Source organism: Equus caballus, chromosome 5, assembly GCF_041296265.1.
Source record: "Equus caballus isolate H_3958 breed thoroughbred chromosome 5, TB-T2T, whole genome shotgun sequence".
Classification (NCBI taxonomy): Eukaryota; Metazoa; Chordata; class Mammalia; order Perissodactyla; family Equidae; genus Equus; species Equus caballus.
In genome coordinates, this window is record NC_091688.1 from 17532371 (window position 1) to 17557690 (window position 25320).

At 48.7% G+C, this 25320-nt stretch overlaps 1 protein-coding gene across 1 annotated transcript in view; it reads right to left on the bottom strand.

The window, feature by feature from the left end:
* The window catches only part of NMNAT2 (nicotinamide nucleotide adenylyltransferase 2), a 138494-nt gene that overhangs the window by 5258 nt on the left and 107916 nt on the right, over positions 1–25320 (bottom strand). Inside the window, exons 5-10 of the mRNA XM_001489595.7 lie at positions 22098–22224; positions 20502–20582; positions 19256–19300; positions 14509–14585; positions 1464–1565; positions 1257–1324 (exon numbers count right to left, since the gene is read on the bottom strand). Coding sequence (XP_001489645.2) covers positions 1257–1324; positions 1464–1565; positions 14509–14585; positions 19256–19300; positions 20502–20582; positions 22098–22224 — 500 coding nt within the window. The remainder of the gene's footprint in view (positions 1–1256; positions 1325–1463; positions 1566–14508; positions 14586–19255; positions 19301–20501; positions 20583–22097; positions 22225–25320) is intronic.

Sequence of the window (25320 nt, forward strand, 5' to 3'; positions counted from 1 at the left end):
GCCCAGCTTCATCAGAATCACCCAGAAAGCAGATCCCTAGGCCCAACCCCCAGAAATTCTGATTCAGTGAACTGAGTGGGACACAGGAGTTTGTGCTGTTGTGTAAGCGTTCATGGTAATTCTGTTGTGCAGCCGTATTTGGAACCACAACCTCCTCTCTACCCTCACTGGCCGTTGTCACTGGGGTTCTGCTCTCACCTCGTAGCTGATGTTACTCTGTCAAGTGTCTACATGATTGCCTTCCAGGGAAGAAGTCCGGTGGACCTTTAAAAGTCCTGGGCTCATTTGAGTTCTCTGAAACATGTGACACAGATGACAATGCTCTCCATCTTTGTACCCTCTCCTGCCTTGGTTCCGCGGCCACCACTGCTGGTGGTTTCTGCCTGTTTCTTAGCCTTCTTTAAAAGGCTAACATGTTCTAAATGTTCCCCATAGCCTTCTTCTTGACTCTCCCTGTGAGCTCAGCCACATTCCTAAGTTTAATTTGCACTTACACACGCATGGCTTTCAGTTTGATTACCCTTCCAGACCTCTATGTTCCATACATCCCACCATTGCACAGGACGTTTCCATGTGGGGTTTGTGGTGGAGACTGTTAACTGGCCCCCAGCATCCATTCTTTCCTTCTTCTGTTTAGTAATAGAGACTCCCGAGTTCTAAGTGGGCACATGACACCAAGCTATAAGGTCTATTTTCCAGCCTCCCTTGAAGTATGGCCACATGACTGAGGCTGAGTCGGTGGGACGCAAGGGGAAGTGATATGTGCTACTTTGGGCCACTTTCTTAAAGATGACCTCTTTGCCATGGGCTTCACCTTGCCCTTTCCCAATGGTTGAGAGCAGTCATTGCTGCAGTCGTGGATCCAGAGATGGAGGTTTCATTTTGAAAAGGCCAGAGTCAATCTCTTCTGACTTCAGTAAGAGGGAAATAAACATTTCTTTTATTTAAAACTCTGACTTGGGGATCTTTTTGTTATGGCAGCTTAGCCTATATGTTTACTAAAGCAGTATTCCATGAGCACCTCAAACCAAAGAGCCCAAAACTAAAAACACCTTCTTTCCCCAAACCAGCTAGCTAATGGCCTGTCTCCTTTGTAAAAGGAAATGACTGGGGACAGATAAGTGAGGTCCAAGTAGAAGGCTGAATACCAGGCAGCAGATGTTGGCCAATCTAAAGGTCAGCTTGACTGAGGAAAATTGTATGGAAATATGTAAGCAGGTTCAACCAAGGTCTCTCTGGCCATTTGTCAAACGTACCTGCTCTTGGTTGAGCTGACGACAGACATTGGGTGGTTGATGTCATCCTTTACCACCATGATGTTGTTCTGGGGGTAGAGCAGAGAGAACAGGTTGGCAGCCCCTCACACTAAACTCATTTTGCGCCCTCACTCTTCCAGCCCTCCAGGCCCCTCAGAAAAGGCGCCGCGTCCCAGAGCTACACCAGCAGGGAGGTGGAGGACTCACTTTGTATTTGCGGAGTATCGAGGAGTGATTCATGATTCGGTCTGTGTCGGCTGCATCCCGAGGCACCACGACGATCCCAAAGTCCCCAACAATCACCTCCATCTGAAGAAACGGGGAGAGAGAGAGAGCACCTTTTGGTGAGACTGTGACTCCAAACCCCTACCAAGCAACTACTTAACAGGGTGGAGCCACCTTCCATGCGGAACCCCAAGCTTTAGTCCCAAACTTGCCCTCTCAGCCCTGTCAGTCAGTTCTTTCAAGTACCAACCCATAGCAGTGTTAGTGGAATGACTGGAAACTTCGCCTGGCACACAGAAGACACTTATAAATACCTCGAGAATGAATGAATAAATGTGCCCCTGCATGACTGGGCAAGATCCCTCCAATCCTAAGCCTTCTGTTGAGTTCACAACGCTGAAGAATAACACGAACGATGCATAGTCCTTATCTGGCAGACACCCTCGTGAGCAACACAGACCCTGTTGCCCAGCAAGCAGATCCCAGCCCCCAGCTGGACTACTGGGAGGGGCTGGAATGCTGCCTGGGCCCAGCCATGTCAAAGCTGCTGCGAGACTCCAGGGCAGGGAGGGACTGTGAAGGCATCAGTTGTGCACAGGCGGTGAAAGGAGCAAGGTTATTAACGGGGCGCCTGAGAGGTCTGCCTCTGAGAGAATCTTGCTGCTATGATGAGAAATGAAACCTTTTTGTTTAAAAATAACATTTTTTTTTCCTGATTGTGGACACAATACAAGCTTGGGAAACTCAAAGGAAAAAAAAATCAATCACAATCACACAATCCAGATAATTGCTGTTAACATAGTGTATTTCTGTGCAGTGTTTTTCTCTCTACGAATGTGTATATATCCGCAATTGGATTAAACTGCAAAATTAATCATTTTACCTGCATGTTTTTCATTTAGCGTTATATTGTGGGCATTTTCTCACATCATTAAAAATTATTTAAAAATATTAAGTTTTAACAATCTGTATATTTCATTGTCTGACTGTACTACGATATGCTGTGATATGTTAAACCAATCTTGTATCATAGAAAGTGTACAGTTACTTCTGATTTTTGGCACTTATACATAACACTTTGTTGAAGATCTTTATCCATGAATCTTTTACCACGTCTGATTATTTCCTTAGGATAGGAAGCAAAATAATTGGTTAGAAGGGTATAAACTGGACAAATTTCAGGCTCTTGAGACACAGCACCAAGTTGCTTTCTGGAAACTCATGCCAATTTTTGTTTTCAAAGAGCCTGAAAGTTATGGCATTTAATAGACTTGGATCTAGCCTGGGCATATTACTGTTTAGATCTTGCCAATTAAGCATCCCAGAGGGAGGGAGAAGAGGGGCAGAGCCAGGTGGCGTCTAAGCTGTGCAGCTCATTAAGCAAGCTTGCTCTGGTGGCAAGGGACCCAGGTTTCTCCTCATAATTCTCCAAACAAGTGCCACAAAAACAGGCATTATGGAGCACTGTAGCCGCTTCTTTTCTATCAGATTTCCGTACCAGCAGAGTTTGACTTCCAAGTCTGACTCATTGATTATACGTGTGTGTGTGCGTGTGTGTGCACGTGCACGCCCTTGGGTATTTCCATTCACCTTTACCCTACTTTTCCCATTGCTTACAACTGGAGCTAGAGTGGCAACTGGAACTCTGATGTTGCTGAAATAAAAAGTTGGTTGAAGGTGCCCTAGGAGGGAACTTGTGGAGAGAAGTTAAGGCTAGGTATGAAATATCAGAGCCCCCACTGGGTCATGCCGTTCGGAAAATACAGAGCATTACACAACAGGCTGCATCCATCCGTGGTGTTCAGATCAGGTAAACTGGCACCAAGTGTTTGTCCTGTAAACCAGGAATGTTAGGGAGAGACCGGGCAGGGAGCGGGAGGGAGATCCAGTTCCTCCGCCACAGCTGTTAGAACACTGCACTGGGAGTCACTACTCAGAAGGTAACCCAAGGTGCCGGTTCTCAAACGTGGCTGCAGATTAGAATCACCAGAGGAGCCTTTAAAACTCTCAAAGCCCAACTTACACCCAAGATCAATTAAATCAGAATCTCTGGGAATGGGACCCAGGCACGATCAATAGTGTTTAAAATTCTCCAGGTGATTCCAATATGCAACCAAGCTTGAGAACCAGAGGTCTAAGTGTTGAATTAAAACTCCAGGGCATTTGGTAGGCTAGAGAAAGAGCTAGGAAAGAGAAGAGAGGGGAGGGGTGGGGAAGGGAGAGAAAGGGAGGAGTTTCCATCCAAGCTGGTATACACAGAGATTCCTCAACGGCCTGGTTATGTAGATGTTTCAGGGTATCTGGTGTACATTGCATAATGTAGGGTCTGCCTTCAATTTGATTCTGAACCTTGATGGATGTTTCATATATGATGCGGGAAATAACGGTGTTATTTAAAGTGAGCGTTCTAGTTTAAAGCACGAAAATGATGGCTCAGAGTGGCAGTCAGGCCTCATGGGGGAATCGCCCTATGGGTGACATTAGTGCAGCTGCTGCTTTCCACTTAGGAACTAATGATCTGAGCACCCAATCAATAACAGTGCCAGGTGGCTCAGTGGGTGACAAGCAGATGGAGACCTTGCTACTTGAGATGTTTTCCTTTTCCAGAAACAGGTGACAGACTTGCCCCCTGGGGATCACAGATGGGGCAAGAGAGACAGAGTCTATGAGACAAGACAGCTTTACCACATCCGAGCAGCATCTCTGGAGGGGTTTGGACCAGACACTGCAGACTTTTTCTGCTTCTTTGGCCAGACCCTAGGGCATAGGCCTGATTTTTATGCTGGAGGGTGTTTACGAGGGTGTGTGTTTGGGGTGGGAAGGATGCACTCAGTCCCATAGGTACCCATCTCCCTCCAGGGGCTTAGCTGTCGTTCCGACTCCCACCCCTACATCCTGTCTTCTGTCTTCACCCAGCCCCCAGGACAACACCCTCTCCTGATTGTCCTCCTGTGTCACCAGGAGTGGTTCTTTCTCATCTCCATGACCTTGAACCATTGGAGTCCCCCAGCCTCAGTCCTTGGACCTCCTTTTCTTTTCTATCTATACTCACACCTTTAATGATTTCATTCAATTTCAAAACTTTAAAGACACATTGAAGGCTCCCAAATGAGTACCTCCAGCATAGACTTCTCAAACTTCAGACTCATATATCCAGCGGCCTTTTCAACATGCCCACTTGGATGGGACATCTCAAACCTAAAATGTCCATGAGCCCCTGAACCCTCTGACACCAATCAATCAATCAATCAATCAACTCCCCCCTCGCCCAAAAAAATGCTTTTCCTATAGTCTTTTTCGTTTTAGTAAATGGGACCTCTCTTGCAATTGCTCAGTCCACAGCTTTGGCATCTTCCCTGATTCTTCTCTTTCTCTCAGATCCCACAGTCAATTTAGAAGCTAACCCAGTTGACTCTGTCTTCAAAATAAGTCCAAGAATCTTCTAATTTTTCCCCATTTTCATCACTTCTATCCTGGTCCAAGCCTCCTTTGGTAGGTTAAATAATGGCCCCGGAAGATATCTAGGTCCTAACCCCTGGAACGTGTGAACATAACATTATGTGGGAAAAGAGACTTTGCAGATGTGATTAAACCGAAGATCCTGAAATCATCCGGAATAATCTAGGTGGACCCTAATACAACCACAAGTGTCCTTACGAGAGGGAGAGTTAACCGAAGAGAGAAGACGACATGCAGACAGAGCAGAGAGAGATTTGAAGATGCCATCCCGTTGGCCTTAAAGATGGAAGAAGGGGCCATGAGCCAAGGAACGAAACAAATGCAGCTCTAGAAGCCGGAAAAGGCAAGGAAACAGATTCTCGCGTAGAGCCTCTGGAAGGAACGTGGCCTTGCCAAGAACAGTTTTGGCCCAGTGAAACCTGCTTTGGACTTCTGGCTTCCAGAAGCATAAGAGAATAAATTCGTGTGGTTTCCAGCCACTGAGTTTGCAACAACAGAAAACTAATTCACCTCCGTCACCTCTCACTTGGATTGCTCTGGTCTCCCTGTTTTTCTCTTACCTTTTTCAGTCAATTCCCAACAGCCAGATCGTTAATGTAAAAATATAAGTCAAGTTATGTCCTCCTTGGCTCAAAAGCCTTCAATTAAGTATCACTTCTCAGTGAGATCTTCTCTGGCCATGCTATTTCGACCTGCATCCCCGTGCGCATAGACCCCACACCCCCACACCCCCACACCCTCACAGTCCTTACCCGCTTCTGGGCTTCCCATTCCTCCTTAGCACTTATCTCTATCTAACACCTTGTATATTTTCTTTGTGTAAGCTTATTTTTGCCTCTTCCTCTCCTATAAAGGTCAATTCCATGAGGGCAAGGATTTCTGTGTGTTTTGTTTATTGCCGTGTGTCTAAGCAAAAAGGAGCTGGCACATCATAGATGCTCAGTAGGTGCTGCTGGATAAGTGATTCCTGCGGTCTTCTCTGGGCAGTTATCATCAAGGCATTAACTAGTACACTCTCCCTGTCTCAGGACGTGGAGGGAAGCCCATCGTACCTACTGGGAGCTCTGAGAGACCCAAGGAAGTACTAAAGATAGATTTTCAGGTCTCTATGACAGGCAAGGGTGATCTTACTTTTGGAAACTCACGTTCCCAAACTTGATCTGATTGGTTGGCAGAATCACCTGGAGGAGCTTTAAAAACAACAACAACAAAAACAGCCGACCCCCCAGACTTCACCCCAGGGATTTGATACAACATGTTCTATGACGGGCTGGAGCCTCTCTCTTTGCAAAGCTCACTAATCCTTCTGATGTGCACCCACCTGTGGGAAATTGTTGCTTTAAATCACGTAGGCAGTTGCCTAAGCTGCTAATGTTCTGGCTTGGTTTGGGATGAGGTCAAAATGAGAGAGCTGTGGGACGAGCACTTTTGGGGATTCCAGTAAAAATGAGGACATCCGCCCTGTGCCCTGGGGAGTGCGGGTAGTTAGGGCAGACATCTGACCCCGGGAAATAGAGGGTTACTCAGCCTCTCCCTGCCTATGGAGCCTACAGGAGTGTGCCCAGGCCCCTGGAACAGAGCTCTTATTCCAGCATGAGGGGTCCAACCGCTCGTGTCTTCATGAAGAGTTCTCTGTAGGTCTTGCCTTGGAGGTAGGGAGGTGAGTGCGTGAGTGGTCAATGCAGCAGAGCTATCCTGATTGACAAGTCCCTCTCCCGGTGGTGACCAACATGACCTCACACTGCCACACTGCAGTCAGCAGGATTGGGGTACAATCTTCTCTCCCTCGCAGCACACAGTGGCCCTCTGGCTGGCGTCGTGTCTCAGAGGTGGGGGTCTGGGACATTCATCCTGCTTCAATTTCCTGCTCACAGGCACAGCTTTGATCATATCTTTTCATCTTCTGGTCAAAGGCTCCCCAGGGGAGGCCAGGGTGGGGATGGGGAGAGGAAGTGGGAGGTGGCAGACACTGCTTCCCCAAACCTGGGGAATCTGAGGGAAGGATATGAGACATGTCGAGGCAGGAAGCAACTCGGCCTTGGGAGAGAGAACACTCGTGACGATCCAGGCGGCAAATCCCTTGGAAGGAATGTGAATTATCATCACTCCTCCAGGAGGCTGAATTTCAAGACCTGCCCTGGTGGATTTCAGGGATGCTTTGGGTGGGAGATGCTCTGTGCTCTTAGCCGGGCACTTTCCTGGGCACCAGGGACAGAGGGGTGAGCAAGACAGATATGGCTTCACTCTTGGATCAAACACTATCTGGTGGGAGACATTAAACAATGGTTAACTATCTTATTTCAAATGGATGGCTATGAAGGATAAGGGCAGGTTACTATTAAGGGACCAATATCTTGCAGTGGTTAATGTCTTATGGGTAACTGGCAAAAGTTTGGGCCATATCTCAGGGTGGAGGCAAATAATCTTACGGGCTGAACTCCTCCAACCAAGCTGTTCCTAGGTACCCTTTTACATTCAAAAATTTTCATTAAGTGTATATGGCAATCTAGGCACTTTCCTGGTGTTGCCTAAAAAGACAGGCAAGTTTAATGTGCTCACAGAGCTCCCCTTCTAGTAGGGTGAGATCATAAACAAATAAATATATACAAGAAAACACCAGGTGGAGCTAAGTACAATATTGAATATAAAACAAAATGACTTTTAAGATGAAACCTAAAGGACAAGGGGCCAGATGTAGGGATATCTGGGGAAGAGTATTCCCAATGAGGCCACAGCTAGTGCAAAGGCCCTGAGGTATGAAAAACTGCTGAAATAAAGAAACCAGGTGGAACTGCAGCACAGAGGGGTGCGAGAAGTAGACAAGGGCCAGATCATGATAAAGATGGGGTTCCATTCCAATTGCAAAAAGAACCCAGCAGAGTGTTTTAAATAGAGGGCATGACTTCCATTAGGAACAGGATCCAACTGATGTTCACTTATCCAGGCAACCTAACTGGTAAGAGCCTCTGAGGGATCATTTTGAGATCAGGGTTCAGAATCCTGCCCGTCTCCCACCAACAATGCTTTTTTCTCAAGGTACAGTACATGAGTTACTTGGCCCACTTGTGTTTCTTTTCCAGATGAGGATATTCAGGGATGAACATGGAGGGGAAGAAACATTTATTTAGGTACCTGCTATGCACCAGGCACAGTACTAGCAGCTTTATTTATTAGTACATTTAATCCTTGCAACAACTATCTTCTGAGACATGTGCCTCAGTTCCCATTTCATAGATGGGGAAACCCAGATTCAGCGAGATTTAGTAACTAGTCCAAGTTGCACAGCTAGTAAGTGAATTTGAACCCACTCTGGTCTGCTTTAAAGGTTCTTTCCTTCACATCACATCTCTTTTAGATTCATTTTTAAGATTCATGTTTTAATGACTTGAAAATTTTTGGTTTGAAAATATATTCTATCTTATTTTTTCTCCTATCATGAGGCCTATCATGGGCTAAGGCCTCATTTCATTGCTCTATATCGCCCCCTGGAGTATATAATTTTGTATACTACTTCTGAGGGGATTAAAAAAGATGAAAGGAGGGAGCGTCCAGCAGAAGACACATGGTCCGTCGGTGAGAAGCTTCTAAAACGTGCTCTACCCGTTTTACTAAAGACTCTTCTACCCCGGTTCTGGCCCCTGCTCCTCTCTGGAGGGAAGGCCGGGCAGAGGCTAGTGTGGTCAGAAGTGAGAAGGTGGGAATGCATTTCCAGGATGCTCTCGGTGCAAATAAATGAAGGATCCTTCAGAGGGGTTTCCCAGAGGAAGTCATCCCCACCCCCATTTCCAATCTGACTGGGGGTGTGGGAAGGCAGAGGATTCCAGACTCAAGGCAAAAGCCTGAAAACCAAGCCAACAGTGCCTTTCACACGAGAACCAAAATCTCCCATAGGCGAGCCTCCTTCCCCGGAGCCTGTAAATTCGGCATCAGGCTTATCAGTGCGGGGGCCTAATCCCAGGGTGGAAGTGTCCATTGGGCTTCCTGGCTGGGGCTGGACTGTCTGATAAAAACCATCTGAGCCTGAAAAGCCAAATGTTTGTCTTTGCTCCATTTGTCCTGGAGCCCTGGGATTTCTTCTGGAGAGCAGAGTGCCCCAGGCTCTTCCTCTGTTTATTTTCTTTGGTTGTTTTCCCATAGTTGGTGGATATAGGAAGCAGTTAGCCCATGGATGGTTGGCTGGAAAAATGTGGGATACAGCCAATTAGAGCCAGCCTGTGGAATGTTGGGCTTTGAGAAGAGCAAAGAGAAAGAAAAAGAAAAAACAATTTCCTCATTGGCCCATGTCTGGTGCCTAATGCTCCACCTTTACATTTTCATGCCTTTGGGTTAAATATTGACCCTTGCTCATTTAAAATGCAAATACCATTTGAGAGCAGCTAATTCATTTAATCATTAAACTTAATGATTTTGCCTGCTTGCTCAAAAATCAAAATCTTCCCAAATAAAGACCAAGATAAACCTTCTATTTCATGCTGCCAGAACCACCTCCCCAGAAGGGCTTGTTCCCACCCCTGGGTCTTTTAGAGCCTCCTCTTTGCCCCAAAAGCCCTTCTCTTTCCACCACCTAACCCAATCCTGCCCATCATTCAAAGTCCAGCTCATGAGCCGCCTCCTCCCTCGTGGCCTGCTGTGAATTACACACAGCATTCTTCTCCCTCATCTGTCTTATCTGGGTTAGGGATCTGAAGCCTTGTACAAAGTCCAGCTCTGCTATTCAACAGCTACGTGATCTTGGACAAGTCACAATCCACGTGACCCCTGGTTTCCATACCTGTGTTTGGGAACAGAGATTCACCTCACAGGACTGTTCCAGGGGTTAACCGAGATAATCCATGAGAACAATTCGAAGTGTTTATTGTCTGTCTTCCCTACTAGAAAATAAAGTGTACACGGTGGGGAACTTCGCCCATTTCGTTTTCTTTCTTCCTCCCTGGAACAGGGTCTGGCACGTGATAGGTAATCAATATTTTTAAATCAATGAATGAATAACAGCCAACATTTATTGAGTGCTTACTGGGTTGAGAAAGCCTTCTAAACTTTTTACATGTTTTGTCTTTAATATAAACAACTAGTATGATAAAAAGTAAGATATTTTTAGACGGCAGGTGCCTCAAGGGCTAATTACATGCTTATGTTCCTGCTGGGCACTCAGTAAGTATTAGTCGAAAGACGAATTGAAGGAAAGAACAGTTGAATCAGAATTGATTTGCCAGACTGCCTTCCATTATAATATGATGGTCAAAGCAGCTGACAGTATACGACCTTAGTCAAGGGGTCTTGTTGGGGGGAGGGGAGTGAGTATAAAAGTTTCCTGCTTCACAAATCTGTCCATGGCTGACTCTTTAGCCTTTGACCTTGATTTCCCACACATTTTAGATCTTGGTCCAAGCCTGGATATTGCATTGGTGCTGGTGTCAGGATGCAGCACAACAAAGATCAGGTCTCCTGGGGGAGACTAGTTCCCTAATAAAAAATCCAGGAATGGGATGGACCAGTGGGGCTGGGTCCTGATCTCAAAGGGCCGATCCGGGAACCCGGATCTTGTCCTTAGGAATCAAGAATGAAAATGCCAACTGGCAGGCCACACAAACAGCTCTTTTGTATTCCCTGGAGAGAAATGATGAATATGTACGGAATTTTCTCTCCATGGAATGTAAGGGGGAAGGGGTGTGTCACTGGTCAGAGGAGGTCAGAATTCACTGTGGGCTAATGGATCTTTGTGCCTAATAGGAAATGCCCAAGGGATGAGATTGGGTCAGGGTGGGGTTGTCCCTTTAGTTGTGTAACTAGATTTCTGGATGGAGAGCATTGGTTCAGGAATCCAAAGCGAAAGAAAGCAAGACTGACTAAGCGGAGAGTTTGTGGCTGTGCCAGAAAAGGCCTTGGCAGTCCTGCTGTAGTGCAGGCTGTCTCAGCTGCTTCCCAGCCTGGGTGGGACCGACCCTGCTCCACAGCCCCCTTTGAGCTTTCTCTACAGAGGGGTGGAGAGGCTCCTATTTCTCCCCAGACCTGTTTGATCTAGTAGCTTCTCTCCTGCCCTGTTTCTGAGGATTCTGGAAAAGATGTGGGAGGCTAGAATGCAGAGTTACGGTGCCCTGACTCTCCACCTCCTGTGCCCAGTCATGGGCAGACTCAGGGCTTTGAGCTCACGGTCACTGAACAGAGGTCTGTGGCCAACAAGTATCACTTGGGATGCCGAGTAATAAAGAGATGTGTTCTGACAACGGGTTGAATGAATGCATGAAACCTGGGGTAGAAGCAGGTCTCACGTACCTCATCCCTGGTAATGTCATAGTTTGGAAACGAAATCTCTAGAACGGGCTGCTTCTAGGCAAACCCTAGATGGTAGAATTTTCTAGTAGAATAAGCAGGGATGACCCTGTACCCAGTTTTGAAAGAAAGACCTTCCTTTTCTAGTCCTTGAGACACAACTTTCCCTAAATAAGGACAGTGGAATAATTCATTGAGTTCTTAACTAGCTTCCTTCTCCTTATATCCCCTTTTGCCCAGCTCCGATTTCTAGAAGAGAACAAGACCCTTTAGGAGATGAATTTCCATGGTAGAAAACAGAACATTTTGAAGTTAATGGCTTTAAACTCACTGAAGAGATTTCACTAGATGTCCCTAGGAGAGGAGAGAAAATAGGGGAGATACCTTCAGAATAAAAAGAAGAGGTTCCGCTGTCCCCTCCGCACACATACTAGAAAGAAGCTAGACATCTGTGGCCCCTGCCCCCTCCTCCCTCCCAGACAGCATCCCGGGGGCAAAGCCTCAGAAGAAAAGGGGGCCTGGTGATCAGAGGTGAGTGGGGCCCAGCACTGGGCTTCCAGACTCAGCCAGGAGTTCTGTGTCCCAGGTGGGTGTGGAACAGAGTGCCACCAACCTCAAGGGACCATGAGGACCATGAGGGATGTCTATGGGGACCCTGGTGAACTGATTTTCATGTTCAGGGCATACAAGAGCCTCTCAGTTTCTGCTAGCCAGTAATGACTGAGACTAACTTCCCATCATCCCTATAGGACAGAGATTTGGAGAAGAATTTTAATTTGATTTAAATAAATGAAATGTGATATTTCTGGCACACCTCTGTTTTGGGCTGCGATTCACACTCATTCTATAAGGAAACAGCTCCTTGATTTTTTGGTGCCTCTACCTCAGACGCCATGATTCTAAGGACCCCACAGATTGACTGTGGGTTGAATCAGGGGACTAAGTAGTAGGCTGGCAGAGTGCGAAGGGAGAGCTTTAGGCTCTAGAAAGCCCTCTGGAGCCTGAGGGTCGGCTTCACCCAAGTCCCCTGCTGCCTGTGCTGTGGACTGGAATTCTCACCACCCTGGACAGATGCAGCGTCCCCACTGGCTTAGAACTGTCGTGCCCTCTGGGAATAGCCAGGCTGGGTGCCCCGGGTCCCCAGGGTGACCCACCATCCTGGTTGGTCAAGTGGGAACATGGTCGAATAGATGAGGGTTTCACTCTACCTCCACTGTCATATTCCCAGTAAATCAACAGCTGTTGGTTTCTCAGATTTTTCCATCTTAACCTACATGTCATTTCAGCACCAGGGACCAACTGGAAGAAGAGAGACCCAGGGCTCTTTCCCCTGGTCTTCAAATGTTGGGTCTGACAACATCGAGAGTAGCCATTTTGGAGAGAAGTCAGAGGACCTGTAGTCAGCAATCTAACTGAGAGGAACAAAGACAGACTGGCTGCGCTTCAAGGGCCCCAAATTGTGTAAATCTCAGGCCCCACCAAGCCTTGGTCTGCCGCTGAGAGGCACACATCACGTCACACTTAGCTAAGAGGCCCTGGAGGTTCCGTGCTGATACAAGCGGCCCTCGGGCTGCCGCCTCAGCTGCTGACTTAATCCCTCCACACTGTCCGGGCCTCCCCTGGGACGGGGCCCCAGGCAATGGCCCGGATTTGCCTGGATTCTTAAAAGAGCTTCGTGGAGATCTTGTAGGGGTCTTTGCCGGAATTACTTTTTACTTTCACAGCACCTTGTGAAGTAGAGAGGAAAGTAAAAGTTAATTAAGCCACTTAATCCAGAGCTGAAAGGAGGTTTAGAATTTCACCTGCAGGAAACTGTTCAGGGGTGGAGATGAAGGGACTACACGGTATAATTTGCTTCCCTGAAACCCTGGCTCCCCTCTTGGTTATCCCGCAGCATATTAGCATTAGGCCCTTCGCCTTGAATATCTATGCCTACTTAGGTTAATTCACTTAGTAACATTTGTCGTATGTAACTGAGTGTCAGGTGCTAGGCTAGGCACTTTACATAGAAGATCTCATCTAATTCTCTCCAAATCCTATGAGGCAGGTACCGTTATTATGCTCATTTTAGAGATGTGAAAAACTGATGCTCAGAATATAATTTTGTCACAAGCTGTGTTGGAGTAGAACTGGAATTTTGAGTCTGATCCTAAAAGTTGTCTCTCTGTCTCTCTACAGAGACATACATATGTACACGAAAAAATTTCGTATGTATACGTCTTACCACCTAATGCTTGGGGGCAGGAACTGTATCGTCCATTTCTTTAAAATCTCAAAATGTGATAGATAACATTTTATAGAGATTATAGATATAGGAAAAAAACCAAGTTGTACTATGTGAGATGACAGATGTTAACTCAACGTATGGTAATAATCATTTTGCAATATATACATCTATCAAATCGTTATTTATATACCTTAAACTAATACAATGTTATATGTCAATTATAGCTCAGTAAAACTGGGCAAAAAAAGCCCACAACTGAGGCCCAGAGGAGTTGAGAGATTTGCACAAGGTCTCACAGCAAGCTAATAGCAAGGCACTAGGTCTGGAGTTGCTGCCTTGAGAAGCTAGCTCGCATAGAGCTGTGGGACTGGGAGCCAGCAGTAGCTCCAGCTATCAGATAAATGGATTAATGAAAGAACAAGAAAGAATGTATGTATGAAGAAGGCGAGTAACTTAGAACTTAGCTGGTTCAAGACCATCGCAGTCAGATGCGGCAACAAAAGACGTTGACTGAACTTCTAAGTGGTGTAAGTTTAACTTCCTGGTTCCTTCTTCCTGGATCCCAAGTCAATTGCCAGAAGGATCCTACTGACCTTTTGCCATTAATTTCTCCCCTCTTGACCCCTTTTCTCTTGTTGAGGGAATTCTAGGGTGGTATTTACTACTTCTTCAAAAGGAATCAAAGGAAAACAAAACACACAATAATCGCAGAAGGGCAAAGGGTTTTTTTTTATCCCTCCCCTCCCACCTCCCCCTTTTGCCACACACACCCCCCAAGCACTACTTGGAGAAAGTATTCTAGGACTCAGATTGCTTTTTTCCCAGGGGCTGTACAGGAGCAAGCATGAGGAGGAGTGAGTGGAAAAATGCAGCGGGAGATAAAGCTTGGGGTCGGTGAGAATTTCCTTTCATAGTGATGTGAATAGATTGTCCTCCTGGGAGCTCATAGGAGGTGGGAGATTCCAGTTGGGGGGGGAGGCTGTCGGGGGAGGGAAAGCCAGGCCAAAATCCAGTGCCCCTCCTCATGCTTCCCCATGTCCCCCACGGGTGGTCCACAACCTTGCTACTCACATCTGCCTCATTCCAGAGCCCTGGGATGCAGAAAGACTCCAGCAGGTCACTGCCACACAGCAACAAGATTCGCAGCTCTGAGGAGGAGGGACAAAGTTTGCAGAGGAGGTTAAGTGGATACCTTGGAGCTATCCAACCCTCTGCCATCTTCCTGATGAACACAGGTGTCTCCATCTCCCAATCTTGGGGCCCCAGAGCCCAGTTCTTCAGCATCCTTGCACCATGGAGGGGGGGGGGTGCGGTGCAGAAACCTGTGCTCACTCTCCGGCTTGCTTACAGACCACCCTCGCCCCCCTGGGGAGAGAATTACTCTCCCCAGGGGGGAGAGTGTTGGTTTACCCACTCCTGAGGGGTCCTTCTGTGCTAAATCAGGGTGGTTGGTACCCTAACGGAGACTGAGCCAGCTATGTGCTTTGTCTGAGGTCTAGGGTCTCTCTCTTGCTCCATATCAAACTCTAGTGTCAACGGAGTTTGGCTTTCTGCTGCTGTGCATTTTTGGGGTTTGTCTCCCATCACAAGTGCCAACATTGTGTGGGTGGGAATTGAGTGTACCCATGTGGTAGCTGAGTTCATCAGCTGTCCTCTCGTTACATGGCCACTGTCCTCAGCAAAGAGCCTGAGAAGCAATGCTGAGCCCTCCCCTTCCTGACTCCCAGGCACACTTTGCTTGTTAGTTGTTTTTCTTCCCTCGTGAAGCCCACACTGAATGATCCCAGTGAGGCCTATCTTAGTTTAAAACAATCAGCGAACTGACTCACGCATTAAAACTGAGCAATGGGGAAAAAGAATCCTGGGATCTCAGAACCACGGGAGAGAGACCTCCACCCCAGGTGTGACTCAAGTTGGTATGTTTGGCTCCCAGGCATGCCAGGCCCTTCTGTCAAGAGGTGGTGGCTGTGGGCATCTTGTCTGAAACAGTGAGCCAGTCTTGCTCTGAGCCTTCTAGAGACTGCTGCCACCCTGGCCCCTGAGGCTGAGAGATGGCCAACATCTCTGCCTGCCTTAGACCCCACAGCAGCTCAGGAGCCTGACAAGGACCCTCAGATGGTGAGCTTATCCCTGCTTCAGGAGTCTCCAGATGGTTCGGTGGAAGGCTGCTGGGCTAACGACAGCCAGTGCCAGTATCTCGTCATCCCACCTGGGCAGCCCATCCTCAGGGAACCCCATGAAACACTGGAGTCTTAACTCCTAAATATTCCTGCAGCCTCCCCTCTCCTCTCTTCTCCATGTCACACTGTAGCCTAATGTTCTGTTTACGCACAGGGACCTTAATTTATCTTTCTATCCCCAGGGCCTGGCAGAGTGACCTGCATACAATGGATGCTCAGGACGTATTGAATAAGTGAACAACAGACAGGCTGACCACAGAGGCCATGCAGGCAGGCTGACTAAGAGCCTTCTGGGCAGTCTGGGATGGCTGTGCTGGCTATCACGCCCTCTGCTCTTGCAGCATGGGGGCCCTGGGGGAAGTGCTCGCCCTAATCAGGGGTGCCTCCCTCCCTCCATGTTATACCATGGGATTGCTGGCCCAACTTCCCAACTATGGAGATGAAACAACCTTGGTGTGACTGAGAGGAGCCAGACCCGGCTCATTCCTGGGATCCTATTGTTCCCCATCCCCCACTTGGAGGCAGCCAGACTTCCAGGTCAGTCCTCTGATGAAACACTGAGGCTCTGTAACTCAGGCCGCCTAAAAGTTCAGTTAGAGGTGGCGTCCAGAGGGTGTGCTGGCCCTCAGCTTTCTCTGCATCAGTGGTTCTCAGCGAAGGGTGATTTGGTCTCCAGAATTTGGCAGTGTCTGGAAACATTTTTGGTTGTCAAGACTGGAGAGAGGGGCGTGCTACTGGCATCTAGTGTGTAGGGGGCAGGATGCAGCCCGATATCCTACAATGCACACGGCAGCCCCCACAACACAGAATTATCCACAGTTGAGAATTCTTGCTCTACAGCCGTGAAAATGAATCTCTTTTCTATTCCCAAAACAGAGACTCAGTTTCCCACTGGAGTATAATGTTGGATTACTATTATTTTTAAGCCAAAGCACAGAAAGTTAAAGAGTGGGGTCTCCACTTTTTCTTGCAAGACCAGAACAGATGAATTTGTCACAGATCTGAGGCCGCAGCAGGGTTTGGGATCCCACGTGTGGCCGCTGGAGGGCAGCAGTGATTTCTCCTGGTTCATTGTATGAGACCAACGTGCACGTTTCCAGCCCACAAAGCCTTTGCTCTGGGGCAGCCCCTGAGGAGCAGTCAGCTGGTGAAGAACATGGAAATGCAGCCACAGATGCCCACTGAGTTAGGAGAAAATGGCTTTTTCCTCCTCATAAAGCGTGCAAGGGGATTCCACAAAGGGGATGCGTGAGCCACCCGACCTCACAGCACAGCTGTCTGGAGGCAGCGCAGCTCCCTCCCACCTCCTCTGGGCCTCGCCTCTTTCCCCAGTTCATCCGGATCCAGGGGCCGGGAGCCAGAATCAGCGCTCTCCCCTACACTCCCCACCCAGGAATCCCGGCTATGTGAAGGCCCTGCGGCCCTTTCCAGCTCCCACTGCCCATTGAGGCAGCTGCCACCTGTATGGTCAGGCCACAAATCCATCCTGACAGCTGTGGCCACCCAGGGTTCCTTTCTGTGAAAGAAGAGTAAGATGGGGCTAGGACTAGCCTGCCACTCACAAGGCTGTGGTGAGACAACGCACGTGAGGGTGCTGGGCTCACGGCAGTGCCTTGTGCAAACACCCATTGGCATCGCCTCCTGGTAGGAGGGGAACTCCCCAGGGCGGGGACCACCACACAGGCCCTGGGTCAGAGCTGAAGCTTGGCCACAATAAATTCTTTCTGGGACATTGGCGAGAAATATGCATTGGAATATAGTTAAAAGTCAACAGAGTGCTCTGAGCTCTGTTGGTCAGGAAGACTTCCCAGGAAAGGCAATTCTTGGCCAGATGTGGAACCGCAGGGAAGCGGGAGGCGCAGCAACCGGCAAGCCAGGTGCTGCTTTTTGTGGAACTCAGACAGTGATGTGCTAGTAAATGACGGATATTAAAACATAGTGAAATAATGAGGAAGTGAGGAGTTTTGAGTACTCATTATCTTTGTTTTTAAGACAATTTATTTAACTGTTACTTAATTTAATTTTCAGTATTGGCTGTGTGGGGGATCAGAATTGGCCACCCCAAAATGTGTTTTATTTGACCTCATTATTTTTCAGGACAAAAGACTCTGAAAGAAACTTAGACCTTTCCCCTAAGTGCCTAAAAGAATTGAAGATAGAAGACCTGTGCCACAACAGGCCACCACCATAATTAACTCTTGATATGGTAGACTGGGAGGATCCTTGCTTAAGCCCACTTTTATTGAAGTTTTCTCTCTTGCTCTGTCTGTCACATTGTCTATAGATGGCCCAGCAAACATTTGTTTACCAAACATTTGCTTTTCCATCTCCATGTGAATTGCCTTCCTCCCCTTTGAAGTCCCAAACCACTACCCCCAACATCCTCCTTTGTCCTTCGCTGAAAATGGTATTTAAGTTGGCGGCTTCCACCATCTTGGCAAGTTACTCAGTTTTTCCTGGATTTCTCCCATGGATACACATTACTAAACTTTGTTTGACTTTCTCCCGTTATTCTGTCTCATGTCAATTTAATTCTTAGGCCAGCCAGAAGGACCCGGAGGGTAGAGGAATAACTCTTCCTCCCCTATAGCTGTATTTAACAACCGGTTCGCAAAATTCCTGAAAGATCCTACAAAAGGTTCTAGAAAACCAGTATAGCCGACTCAGGTGCACCACTGCACCTCAGATCAGAGGACAAGTTCCAGAGAAGCCCCTTGAAAGGATGTCACATCTGCTTGGCCTCCTGGGAGAACCTGATGCTCAGGTACAGCCCCACACCTCCCAGAATCATGGTAGGGAGCCCTGACCTCCAGCCCTAGACAGAGGAATACCAGGAGGGGGAGGCCTGGAGTGTCTTTGCAGCTGGAAGTTTAAGATTGAGCATGTCTGCTGGACACTAGGCTGCTCCTTATCCTACAGATCCAGGCATTCCAGTTGTCACCAACCCTCCTTGTCACCTGGAACCGGTGCCAACTCCAGCTCCATTCTGGAGGCTATCTGCTCTTTCCCCAGCTTCAGATACTGTGTCTCCCAGTTGTGTCTCTCACCTACTCTGGAACCTTGGGGAGGTTTCAGTTTCCTGGTTTGCTTCCCAGGGTTACCCGGGACTCAGCTCATTTGCACGGGTGGGTCAGCTCCTTCTGGTCTGACAGCTCTGTGTGCCCACCTTCCACCTTCCCTGGCCTTGGTTAATGTGGCCCTCATACAGACAGCAGATGCTGCAGCCTCTGCCCAAGGCTGACTTTCAGCCCCCTCTCCTCTTCCTCCACGCAGGGAAATCCTCTGATAAGGAAGCAGGGGAGCTCTTCTGCCTCCTGCGCAGAGTCAGGGGCAAAAGAAGGGTCTCTCTAGCTGGCACTGAAGCTCAACTTCCATGTCTTTTTGAAGAGGGAGATGAGACTCCAGAGGGAAGATTGCCAACTGATCCAGTCCTACCTCCTGGGAACTGGCCTGAGTCCAGTTAGGAGATGTCAAAGGGGAGACAACTAAGAATGATCTTAGCTTGGGAACAAGCATTCTTCTGAGAGTCAACCCTGTGGCAAACACTACCCAGGGTTTTCAAGCCTCTCCCCTCCCCCACGTTGCCCGGGGTGGAGGCAGGTAGCTCCCAATGTCCCTGCTTTCCCAGCCCGGCTTACCAATCTCCTCGTACCGCATCACTGTGCCCAGATTGGCATTCTCATCTGGGGAGGAAAGAGAGAACGCAGAAGCATTAGAGAACCGACTTCCTGGTACCTGACGTACGATCAGTCTGCCCAGGGGCCTCCTGGGAAGGAGAGCATGAGATGGGGTGGGGTGGGTGGGAGTAGGGGATGTGCTTGCCTCCCTGCATGGGGCGGGGTGTCTGAGTGGAATGAATGGAGAGCACAGTGCAGCCCAAAATGGAGAGGGATTGCCCCTCATGCTCCAAGGCAGGACTTCGTATTTCCAGGACTTTCAGAATTAGACAGGCTCGCTGGGGAGCCGATGACGACCACACGCACACCCATGCTGAGCGCCTTCTGTTTCTCTCTGTATTTTAGGGAGGCTGGCCACAAGAGCAAAGACCTGAAGACCTAGGGAGACAGCTTTTAGAGTCACCAAGAGGTGGCCCTTTCTCCTTAGGGGCTACCTAGTTCAAAGAACAAGCAAAACTGAGCATGCTGAGATTTTTCCTGTGGCAGAATGCAGCAAGAACTGGAGGAAGATGTGAAAGACAGAGCCTTTGACGTGCGCGCTGGAGTGTGCAATGCCTGCATGGGGATGCACGGTGTGCACAAAGCCGTGGAGATGCCATCTTGGTCCACACCTCCCTTCCTCCTCAATCATCCCTCTTAGTTCCGTTTCAAGATGCCTGAAACTGGAAATCTCAAAATTGGCAGAAGTCAGTCCCAAAGAATCAAAGGAATGCGGTCTAGACCTGCAGGTCTTCTGCAGAGTTGAATTTTGGGACTCTGAGAGAGCCCCAGGGACTCTGTTATTCTCACTCATGCTGAGTTCTTGGGGGAGCAGCCAAAAAACTGAGGCAATCGAGGAAAGAGTGTGTGTGTTCTTAGCCTATCAGTAGGAGTACAGACACCGCCGGAGCTGGGAGGACCGGAGGGAGGATTCTGGGCTCCCTGAAGACTTTTAGGCATGTAGACACATTCTGTGAGGGTGAGGAAGGAGCACATCACCGCCTGAGGTCTCCAGGCAGCCCCAGGGCTGGGTTGATCGTGCCCTCGGGGCTCCCATAACAGCTTGGCACTGCAGGCCTGGTCACATTGCTGTTCACCTGTTTTTTCTCAGTCATTGCTCTATAAGTGGTCCTCCCATAGCAGGGGCTAGGGCGTGTTTGCTTAACGAATGAAGGGAAGAGGGAAAGAAAAGAGACAAGAGCAAGGAGGAAGGTCTTTGCTCCCTTACCCACAAAGGTGAAGCGCTCCACAGGCGGGCGGACGCAGCAGATCCGGCTGAGGCTTTCTCCCACCTTTCCCAAGATCTTGGCTATGGGAGAGAGCAAGACAGACAGGGACAGAGGGAGAGAACCACTCACAAGTTACACTCAGTCAGCCCGGCGTTTGGGCCGCTGTAAACAACAGGGTTGCACTGGAGGGGCGGGGGTTGGGTGGTGGCAGGCAGAAGCGGGGCAGAGAGAAAGAACAGAAATATGACAGCAAAAATTCCTTCTTATTCTCAGTCCAAGCCACAAGCATTTTGAGCTATAGACTGGAATCTATTTTCTGGTCATGTTTATTACACTGTTGAAAAATTGGAAAATATGTAAAGAGGGAAATAAAAAACACCCATAATTCCACTGCTAGAAATAACCACCACTAACATATTGGTATATTATTTATTTTCTTCCATTTTTAATGTGTCTTACGCAGATATGTCTATGTAATATAGCTGGATCATATTCTGTGTTTAAAGTGCATAGTTATTGTTTGCTTTTTTCTTTTTTTAAAATCACGAGCATGTCCTCAGCCACTCTCATCACTGAACACTAACACCGAAATATAAGGACGCTCGGCCGATGGCAAAGAACTCACTCGGAATAATTTCTGCTGGGCTAAGGCGTTCTTCCCATGCAGATGGTCTTTAAAATAATTAGACATCCTATTTTGGCTGAAAGGGATCAGGTTTTCAATGATCTCTCTGGGCTCCAATCCAGAAAAGTTTTCTGAGCTCCCACATGTAGTTATAGGCAAACTATGAAATTCTGGCTCTTCTGGTAGATTACCCTGATTGTAATAGACTAATAATATAATAACTTATGGTCTCTAGGCTTGAAAAGTAATACCAGGCTCTGTCTTGTGAAACTGGCCTAGAAGAAAATATTAGAAAGAATATGGACCTGGGAATCAGACAGTCCTGAGTATGAATTCTGGCTCTTCTACTCTTGAGCCATGTGACCTTAGGCAAATCACTTACCTTCTCTGAATCTCAGTTTTCTCCTTGTAAATGGGAACACAGTATCTATATCACAGAATTACTGCATTAAATGAGAACCTGGGTAAGGCACTGAGCACTGTGCAGGCATACAGCGCTAGGTGTAAGTGTTGGGGGTCCCCTGCTCCCTCGCTGAAGAGGTGGCTAAGAGTATCGGATTCTGGATACAGACTGCCTGAGTTTGACTCCTGGCCCTCTGCTGCCTCACTGTGTGACCTTGGGCAAGATCTTCAACCCCCTTGGAAGAGGCAGAGAAAAATGCTCCCTTTTGTATCTTTAATTCCCAGCTAAGGCAATTATATTCAAGTGTAGAAGAATGTACACCATCAACCCTGTCTCTCTCTCTCTCTCTCTCATTGTGCCTCTCTCTGATGCTCTATATTAAGAGTTGTCAGAGTATGGTCCCTGGACCAGAGCATCAGCATCACCGTGTTAAAAATGCAAATTCTCCTCCCCATCCCAGACCTACTGAATCAGATCCTGGGGCAGCCCCTGGCAACTGGGTTTTAACAAGCCCTCCAGGCGATTCTGAAGTTTGAGAACCACTGCTCCACACCAATGTTCCCCTACCTGCAGTGGGCTTGGTGGGCACGTTGTTGTTCTGGTAAATGGGCTGTGGGGTCTCATTTTGGGGCTGTCCAATCACGGGCGTCATGGAGGGTGTGTTGACATTGGAGAGGATGCAGCCAGTCACCCGCTGAGGAAGGGAGAAGTGAAGAGGCAGTGTCATTAACCAAATGACTTAGGAAAAGACTTTCCATTATCTCCAAATGCCCAGCTGCCTATCTGTCATGGTGGGGCCACCTGGAGCTGAGGGAGAGCACTGGGGGTGGGTTCTAGACCCAGCTGTCCCACGCGGCCACAGCAGGCAGGCAGGAGGCAGGAAAGCTCAATGGGAAAAGCATGAGACGTGGTGTTGCACAGACCTCGGTTCAAGTTTGAGCTCTGCTCGTTTCTGGCTGTGTGACCTTGGATAGTTACTTTGCTTCTCTTGAACCTCAGCTTACCAGCCTAATACAGCCAGGTAACATAGCCGTCTTTCTGCTTTGCATTAGGATTATAGGAGCAATCGTGTGCAAAGTGCTTAGAGAGGACCCAGCACGTGGCAGGAACTTCGTACATAGCAGCCGATGTTGTAACCTTCTGCGTAACATGAATACCTTCACGGGGCTCAAATGAGGTCATGTCTGCAAAAGGGCTGTGGAGGCTTGGGAAAGGTCATGCAAACACCAGGCACTATCACCACCTGCCGCCTCTCCAGGCCAGAGATGCCAACGACAGGGCCAAGCCAGAGAGCGGTGCCAGGCGGAGCGGGATGTGTTTGTGCTGCAGGAAGGGGGTGCAGGGTTCTGTGCACATTCGTGCCTGTTCGCCAGTGTGAATACACATTCCAGAGCCAAACGGAAATTCTATGTGTATTATCCATTGTCCTGTGTTATCTGGCCTGCTGCTTCTCTCCAGTGCCGCCGAAAACATAGAGCTGATAACGCAGCATTCTTCACGGCTGACCCAGAAGCCACCCCCCTCGCGCAGTGGATGGGGGAGAGTAGCTTTTGGGCAACAGACAAAGGATGAATTTTCAATCTGTTTAGCTTCACAAGGGCCATTGCTTATTCAAAATCCCTTCCCTGAAAGCCAGCATCCCACCCCTGCCCACCACCCTTTCTGGGTTACTGAGTCCTGCTGCCAGAGGACCTCCTAAGCCCCAGTGCTGGGGTGACCCTCTGAAGGCACCTCTTCCAAAGGCCACTCTGCAGCTAGAGTAGCACATGAGTCCCTCTGAGCCCTGGAAGAGCAGGCATTTTTCTTGTGGGGTGACCTGTAATGTTCCTGACAGGAGGAGCTCACGGCAGCATCCAGCCACATCTGGGAGGCAGCTGAAGTTGGGTACCAGAGGATCTTTGCCGTCTGCTTTGTGGGCTTCTCTGCCCAGCTGTGGCTGGTAGAGTGGAAGGGACAGTCTGCCTCCTTTTTATTATTATTTCACCCTCAGAAAAGAAAACGCCACATTCTCATTTAATAATTGGTCTGGTAGCTGAGGAATTTCTTTCTCTTGCTGCATGCATCATTAGGCTCATTTGACTTGGTCTATGCCAGCAGAGAAGAAAAGGGCTGGCCTGCATGCCCTGCTCTGCCCTTGTCAGTCCTCTCTAGGCTCTCATGTTCTCAGAGGCCTTTCCAAACATAGCCTTGAGTCACCTATCAAGCCCCGTGTCTAGCTCTCAGAGAGGTCTACTCTCCATGCCAGGGACACCGGCCTGATGCTAGCACTGGGGAGACCAGGAGTTACTAGCAGCTCCACGCTCGTGCTCCAAGGCACGGGCCCATCGTGACCTACGTTCTCTGCTGGTCTGTGCCCATCCCTGCAACAGCTGGGGCTCCTGACCAAATTTCTCTGGCCCAGATTCATGCCTCTGGGCATGAGTAACAGAAACAGAGAGAGGGTTCGGGAAGCCCAGGTATTTAGAAAGCAGAACAGTAGCCAGGACTCAGGAATGCCTGCAGGGTCCCTGACTCCTCCCTTCCATCATGGAGACCAAGGCTCCTGTGTGACGAGGAGCACAGGCTCCAAGCTGACCCCCCAGCTGCCATGCAGTTTGAGAAATAAACTTATGTGAAGCCAATGAGATTTTCAGGATGTTTGTTACCACAGCGTATCCTAGGCTATCCTGACTGATACACCCTTATGCAGTATCATGGGGTGTCCTTTATCACTGCTATTGTCGAGACCAGCACAGAGGAGCAAGTTAGCACCACACTATGTCAGAGTCCTTTTTAGGGGACCAGGAAAGACTCAGGATGTGTGGAAGGGGTTCTGAAAGCAGGGGGAAAGGAGATGAGTTTTTTTCAACTCCAGGGGGGAAAAAACTTAAATGAAGCAACAGCTAGCTAGCCCTCCCTCCTTCTCTGGCTCTGGACTCCCTGGGTGGTCAGGAGCCCTGGAGCTCCACATCTATTAAAATAAAGCACTGTTGCCTGCTTGGTGGAGTGTGGGGTGATCAGGGGCTGCGACAGCTTCCCGAGGAGAAGACTCTGACAGGCCCTCTGTGGGTGGAGGTGCGCCCTGTGTCAGAACAATGCCATTTTGACTGTTGTTTGGGGCCGCAGAGGCTCTGTCTCAGGGTCTGTGGAGGTGGGCAGCATTGACTGCGTCTTGTCCTGGTCGGTCAGGCTTCTCGCCAGCACAGGCACTGCTTTCCATCCTGTCACTGTGGGAGTCGATGGGTTGGTATCGATCCGTGAAGGGTGCTTTCTGCACGCTCTGGCCAGTTCTCCTGGCTGATGGGGAGCCCATTCTCACCTGTTAGCCAGCTCTTCAGTGACTGCAACCCGGCTGCAAGCCCAGGCACCCATCTGTGTTTACTAAGCAGTTGCTGTGTGTCCTTAGATATGTCGACTCACCTCTCTGTGCTTCCTTTTACCCACTAACAAAACAGGGATCAGAACACTGTCTGCCTGTAGGACTCATGTGAGGAGGAAGAAGTAGGAAAGATGGTAGAATGAACACCTGGCAGGTGTGAGGTGGCTCAGTCACAGCATCCCATGCTACAGTAAGGGGACTAATGGGTCCCAAATAGATGGGGCAGGAGGACCTGGCTGCCTGTCGCTCCTCCAGTGCTCTCTCTTCTCCTGGTTTTTTTTGCCTCATCTCCTTCTCCCTTCACTTTCTGGTCCACTCCATCCCACCTTGAACTTGCTGCCAGAAGATGAAAACAGCCCCAAGTCAGAGCCAGCAGAGAGCAAGGCAGGGAGCAGCGTCTGGTGCCGCTCTGGGTTCCTTTCACTGCCCTGC